Source organism: Littorina saxatilis, linkage group LG13 (assembly GCF_037325665.1).
Source record: "Littorina saxatilis isolate snail1 linkage group LG13, US_GU_Lsax_2.0, whole genome shotgun sequence".
Classification (NCBI taxonomy): Eukaryota; Metazoa; Mollusca; class Gastropoda; order Littorinimorpha; family Littorinidae; genus Littorina; species Littorina saxatilis.
In genome coordinates this window covers 7484139-7491638 of record NC_090257.1, presented here as the reverse complement: position 1 = coordinate 7491638, position 7500 = coordinate 7484139, and the positions used below count along the sequence as shown (strand labels likewise).

The 7500-nt window shown below is 40.5% G+C and overlaps 1 protein-coding gene across 1 annotated transcript in view; it reads right to left on the bottom strand.

Annotated features, from left to right (window-relative positions):
• The window catches only part of LOC138946379 (uncharacterized), a 14311-nt gene that overhangs the window by 3820 nt on the left and 2991 nt on the right, over positions 1–7500 (bottom strand). The window contains exons 3-6 of the mRNA XM_070317954.1: positions 6556–6766; positions 6123–6268; positions 5572–5866; positions 139–263 (exon numbers count right to left, since the gene is read on the bottom strand). Coding sequence (XP_070174055.1) covers positions 139–263; positions 5572–5866; positions 6123–6268; positions 6556–6766 — 777 coding nt within the window. The remainder of the gene's footprint in view (positions 1–138; positions 264–5571; positions 5867–6122; positions 6269–6555; positions 6767–7500) is intronic.

Genomic DNA, 7500 nt, shown 5'->3' with positions numbered 1-7500 from the left:
TATGTGATATGACCACACACACACAAACACACACACACACATACACACACACACACACACACACACACACACACACACACACACACACACACACACACACACACACACACACACACACACACACACACACACACTTACCGTCCATCCTCCATTGTCTGTAACCTGATCACAGTATACAGCCATGATCTGTCCAGAATTATAGATTAGCTGCACACCGCTTCGTGGATCAACTGCCAACCATCCCTTACAGTTTGAAATCTCACCTGCAAAGCAATTCATATAGTCAAAACAACAGTTGCCTTTTACTGTTTTAATTGTGGAACTGTTGTATTTTTTCAGTGTTAATGGTCTACCACAACAGATAAAATGAACAGTTTGTGTGCCGACGAGTATTCTCCAAAGCAAGCAAGTTTTTTTGTTAAACATTATTAGGAACAATCATATGATTGTCCTGTTTGAAATCACTAAATCACACAAAAATTATGTATAAATAAAATAAAACGTAAATCGCCGATACACTACCAGTCGAACGACCAACCGATCGGCAAATTCAACAGCTAATCACGCAGGTAATTAACCCAACAACAAACATGCTCACTCACTTAACCCTCACCCCCCTCACCGACTCACCGACTCCCGGCACCCAACCGCTACCAAGGCGAATGGCTGTTCAAAACAACCGACCCATGAACTACATCTGAACAGATACGTGACAAAGCAGGTGTCAACCAACCAGCAACCACACTCAACAACAAATCCAGTAACCAGTCAATAAGCCTGTCCAGTACAAGTCAGTGAAACAAGTCTAGTAACCAGTCAATAAGCCTGTAAAGTACAAGTCAGTGAAACAAGTCTAGTAACCAGTCAATAAGCCTGTCAAGTACAAGTCAGTGTAACAAGTCTAGTAACCAGTCAATAAACCTGTCAAGTACAAGTCAGTGAAACAAGTCTAGTAACCAGTCAATAAACCTGTCAAGTACAAGTCAGTGAAACAAGTCTAGTAACCAGTCAATAAGCCTGTCAAGTACAAGTCAGTGAAACAAGTCTAGTAACCAGTCAATAAGCCTGTCAAGTACAAGTCAGTGAACAAGTCTAGTAACCAGTCAATAAGCCTGTCAAGTACAAGTCAGTGAAACAAGTCTAGTAACCAGTCAATAAACCTGTCTAGTACAAGTCAGTGAAACAAGTCTAGTAACCAGTCAATAAACCTGTCAAGTACAAGTCAGTGAACAAGTCTAGTAACCAGTCAATAAACCTGTCAAGTACAAGTCAGTGAACAAGTCTAGTAACCAGTCAATAAACCTGGCAAGTACAAGACAGTGAACAAGTCTAGTAACCAGTCAATAAACCTGTCAAGTACAAGTCAGTGAACAAGTCTAGTAACCAGTCAATAAGCCTGTCAAGTACAAGTCAGTGAACAAGTCTAGTAACCAGTCAATAAGCCTGTCAAGTACAAGTCAGTGAACAAGTCTAGTAACCAGTCAATAAGCCTGTCAAGTACAAGTCAGTGAAACAAGTCTAGTAACCAGTCAATAAACCTGTCAAGTACAAGTCAGTGATGGGCCTGTCACACGACCGTTTTAAAGCCAGCGTATGCCGACGTATGAACATACGCTGGCGTACGCTGAACTATCGATGGTTTTTTCAATCTTTGGCGTATACATAGCGTATTCATAACGAGTCGGACGTATACATAACGTATTAGTAACGTATGCAGAACGTTTCAATAACTTACAGATAGCGTACACCAACGTATGCTTGGCGTGTTGCCAGCGTTCACAACTTATGCCCAACGAATGCTTAGCGTGTTGCCGGCGTTCACAACGTATGCCTAACGATAGTCTTGCGCGCAACAGCTTATCGCTGACGATCACATGTCGTCGCCGCTGCTAATGGATAGAACGTATTTCGGAAGTTTTGTTTTATTAGATATATTTCGGAAGTTTTGTTTTATTAGACATGACGCCATGCGATCACGTCATTTGTTCTATAAATCGCGGGAAATCGGCAAGTAATTCTGCAAATTTGGTGAGTAGAAACTGTATTAGTTCTTCCTTGTTATGTAACGGTAAATCAAGTGGTAAGTTCTGTACTCTCTGTGCAGAATGTCGTGTCCATGAAGAACCGTTTATACGGCAGAAGTGTTGCTTGCGTTCGGAATGTCTCAGCACTATCTACAGATACAGATATTTATCGACGTATGAGTAACGTACAAGTAACGTGTGTGAACGTGTGCCAACGTATGCAGTGCGTATGAACCATACGTCGAGAATTTTTGTGCATGCACAAAACTTTGCTGCGTGCTCAGCGTACTACGACGTATGCCAGCGTGCTTCAGCGTCCTCTTAACGTATACAAAACGTACCCATAACGTATTCGACGTACGCCAGCGTACTTATTCAAATGTCCCATACGTCGGCATACGCAGGCTTTAAAACGGTCGTGTGACAGGGCCATGAAACAAGTCTAGTAACCAGTCAATAAGCCTGTCAAGTACAAGTCAGTGTAACAAGTCTAGTAACCAGTCAATAAATCTGTCAAGTACAAGTCAATGAACAAGTCCAGTAACCAGTCAATAAACCTGTCAAGTACAAGTCAGTGAAACAAGTCTAGTAACCAGTCAATAAACCTGTCAAGTACAAGTCAGTGAAACAAGTCTAGTAACCAGTCAATAAACCTGTCAAGTACAAGTCAGTGAAACAAGTCTAGTAACCAGTCAATAAACCTGTCAAGTACAAGTCAGTGAAACAAGTCTAGTAACCAGTCAATAAATCTGTCAAGTACAAGTCAGTGAAACACGTCTAGTAACCAGTCAATAGACACGGTATACCGTGTTTGTTTGTGACACAAACAGTCGTTTGATATTATGTACTTAGCAACAAAACACATTCAGTTAGTTGACAAAACATTCGTTCCCTTCTCATTTTTTCAAACTTGCATGTAAGTCACTTTACTTCGCTTTCTGGCACCTTTTTCGGATCAAAGAATTATTTTACTTGGTGTAAGGCGAATGTCGCTCAAGTAAGGGTACAATCAAAATCAACTGGAAAATACTTAAGGCACACATTAAAAATCGACTAATATTCTGGATAGGCACAACCTGGCAACTTCTAGATTCTTGAACAAAACATTAATTATCTGTCCTGTACAGATTGTTCGGTTTGGTTTTCTTTTGTAGTTCTTGTGTTCTGCCATTTATTCTTATGTAGTTGTCGATCGCGTGAGCGGTCAAAAAACAAGAGGATTTGCGTCTGTTTTAATGCGTATAATAATAACAAGTAGGCTATTTCAGAGTTGACACGGTAGATTTCTATGAAACTGTACGTATTTAACTCCTAACTATTAAGATCCGCCATAGGTTCATAGACTTACACACAAAAGTTCATGTCTTTGAATGCATACAGACAAATGTGACCCTCCACCACGAAATGAGTCGCATGTCACCTCGCGCGGTTCTGCGCTAGGCTTAATAAAAATCCGGGGAGTGTCTGGTAACAGTGTGAGGGTCACCTTAGTCACAGGCTTATAACTCAAACAGTTTTCGCTCTTTTCTAAAACGGTTTTCACCACTGGATAGAGCATAAAAAACTCTTTAGGAAAATGTAAAAATATGAAAATCATGCAAAGGTGACATGCGACTCATTCCGTGGTGGAGGGTCACAAATGAAGTTGTGGGAAGGACTGCCGACGTTTCGTTTCAGTATGCGTTAATTTGCAGAGCATGCAACCAACAACAAAAAATGTGAACCTTTATTCTGTTTTCCAGGGACAGCAATCATAAGTGCCTCTCAATACATGCTGTGGTCACGCATGGCTGAGCATCGCTGTAGCTCAGCAATCATCAAGAATATGTCAAGCGTGTTAAGGCGATGTGAGGCACTAAAATCACCAAAATTAAACTTGGGAAAATACATGGAATAACTTAGTTTTCTTGGTAGTTATTGAAGTGACTTATGAAAAGAAATGAAACATGTGTGAATACTACTGGACATATTATTAGACTGCCGTTGCTATGAAAACTGGCTTAAACAGCGCCATATTGGATTTCTAGGAAACGGTTTTACAGCAACATCATACATCAGAAATGCTTAATATTTGGCACAAAGATACACATGACTTTTATCTACAATCGTATAGAACGATTTTTTTTTTAGAAAAGACTACAGTTGAATTTATATTAATTTTTGAAATCAGGATTAATGAATATGCGGTTAGAAATTCATTAATCCTCATAACAATAATTAATACAAATTCAACTGTAGTCTTTAGTAAAAATATCTTTCTATATGATTGTAGATAAAATTCATGTGTATCCTTGTGCCAAATATCATGCATTTCTGATGCATGATGTCGTTGTAAAACCGTTTCCAAGAAATCAAATATGGCAGCTGTTTCCATAGCAACGGCGATCTGTGTCCATTAATATTTACACATTTTTCATTCAATGTTATAAGTCACTTCAATAACTACTAAGATAGCTAGGTTATTCCATGTATTTATTTTAGTGCCACACATCGGCTTAACAGGACTAACACATTTACACCAGCTGTCATTTTGAAATGAAACTTTGGCAGTACTTTAAACAATGATTGGTCTGTATGCATGCGAAGTTCTGCTATTTTTGGATGTAAGTTCAGGAACCTATGTCGGATTTAAATACTTTTGTTCTGAAAGACTTCATACCATTTGAAAAAACACTTGTCAAAATAGAATGTTTAATTAATATGTAGTATGTATCGTCTGTAGGCATGCAATCCTGAAAGTTTCATAGCAATTCTGAAATACATAGCTTTTTCTTATGGTACTCCTCAAAACTGATTCAACATTTCAAAACCCCTTGTTAACCACTCATCCGATTGCGTCTTGCATCACAACAGAAAAGGCAAAACACAAGAGCTACAAAACAAACCGAACAAAATAACCTTCGCTGGAAAGATAATAGATGTCGCTTTCTTCTTTTATGTAAATGTTGTAAAGTTGTGCCTATTCTGAATGTTAGTCGATTGTTTAAGGTGGTACCCTTACTTGAGCGGCGTTTACGTGACCCCAGCTAAAGACACAGCTTAGTGAAGTGACTTTCTAGGCACAACCAGTTTGAACAAAACGATGGGGAAATGAATGATTGGTTGTCGTAAAAGAATGGTCGCAATAACCGTTTTTTGCTTAGTTTATTTGTGACCCTCCACCACGGCATGAGTCGCATGTCACCTTTGCATGATTTTCATATTTTCACATTTTCATAAAGAGTTTTTTATGCTCTATCCAGTGGTGAAAACCGTTTTAGAAAAGAGCGAAAACTGTTTGAGTTATAAGCCTGTGACTATGGTGACCCTCACACTGTTACCAGACACTCTCCGGACTTATATCAAGCCTAGCGCAGAACCGCGCGAGGTGAGATGCGACTCACTTCGTGGTGGAGGGTCACATTTTTGGGGAACTGTGGAAGATCTGCGCCGAACCTGCGAGTTCAAGTTCATACAATCAGCAGGCCTAAGATTATAAGGACACAACCGACGAACGCTAAAGAAGAAGAAGCTTAGTTTATTTATATTTGTGTGAAAGTGGCTATACCTTTCAAAATGAGGTCAACTGTCATGTTGAGTTCGTGGATTTGAGCCGTATGTTTTGATTGGTGTGTCTTCGTCTCCCGCAACTGGGCCTCCAGAAGTGTCAACCTAACGTCATTTTCGTCCACGTAGAGCTGCGCTGCAGCCTTCAGCGGGGAGGTAGCGGTCAGACAGCGGGCAGCGGGGGCGGAGGGGGGCAGGTGACAGGAATAGTTGCCTCCCTGGACAGAGCTGGACACCGACAGGACGAACGTGCCTTTGTCCACGTAGCTGCTGTTTTTCTCCTCACCAGATGGCGTCTGTCAGAAAATATTCGACATGCAAATAACATCAAATTAAAAGTAATCAACGAATAAGCCACCAAAATGCACAACAATGTCGTGAAGACATGAAAGCATTAACTGTCCACAGATCATCTGAAATAAAGTCACACACACACACACACACACACACACACACACACACACACACACACACACACACACACACACACACACACACACACACACACACACACACACACACACACACACACACACACACACACACACTGACCGTCCAGACGACACCAACGGGGGGATGACCAAGGTCCACAAAATGACCACAATTAAGTGGCACTGTCCAAACATGTGTGACGTCATCTCGAGCTACGTCACTCAGTGTGACGTGTAGGTCGCCATCTTGCGTAGCTGGGGGTTTGTCTGCAACAAACAGTGACTTTGCTTATTATCATGACTGCTACCACAGTTATTTATACACAACAGTGACGTACGCTTTATTGCATTTTCCTTGGAAAAATTTATTCACAAATGTTCAATTCATATTTAACGATTCTTCTTGTTTTGAAAATCATAATATGTCCACACAGAAAAGTATGCAAAGAGATGAATGTAGTGATCATGTTGAATGGCTTTTAATGTGCCTTCGCCATTGCTTGATGGCAATTGATGCTCATAACGTAAAGCCATCACATGAAACTGCCAATTACCGGTAATAGACAGTGTCACTGTCCTCCCAACTGTGACATGAGATGAGTCTGCCTGCAGAAGCCCCAGTTGCACAGAATAGTCGCCGGAATCCTGAGGTCTGGCGTCATGTAAGGACAGTCCAGCGTTGGATAGAAAACCAAACCGTTTGTCCTTCGTATAGAAATGTCCGTTGTAGGAGGTTGCGATTCGAGTTTTTTCCTTGCCAGGTGCCTGGGGAAAAAATGGTCTGCTTTGTTTGATGTTATCTCAAAGCCTGCTTTTTTGTCTCTTTTATCCTTAGTAGGTGAAACTGCTACGTAATCCATGGCTACCGGCGCGTATTCCATGGTTACCGAACCTCGTTTAATTAAGAACGGTTGCAAAAAGAATATGAATTCATCTGCAAACACGAATCGTTGCCTTTCTAAAACGTATTGATTAGAAACACCGTTAATATTAATAATATTTTCTGAAAACAAGTGACGTATTGCCTTTCAAACGATAAATGTACACTCGCTCAACAAAGACAACTTGTTATCTTTTACACAAAATATTACCCCAAAAAACTTTTTAAAAAGTATTTTTGAGAAAAGTTAGAAACAGTTCAAGAGGGGAAACTCTGGTTGTCTAAGCACCTGTTGGACGTTTACAATCACGCGTTCAGCTCATTTAAAGTCAATCAGAGACAATCTTAGTGGTTCAGGTTCAAGTTTCGGCATTTGTTCACTATCCAGAATGTGCTGTTAAAACATTACAACCAAACGTAGCTGTTAATAATCGATCTGAAAGCGACTGCGAGACGCAGCATCGGGTGAAAGGTCACCGTGTAGGATTCTAGGCGAGTAACTTTCAAACAAAATAATCGTGGATCAACTTCAGCAGCAAATCAGAGGCTCTGGAATACCTGAAAATAGACCCTCAGGAAAATATGCAAGCTGTCCAAGACTTGGAGGGTTGTAGATAGA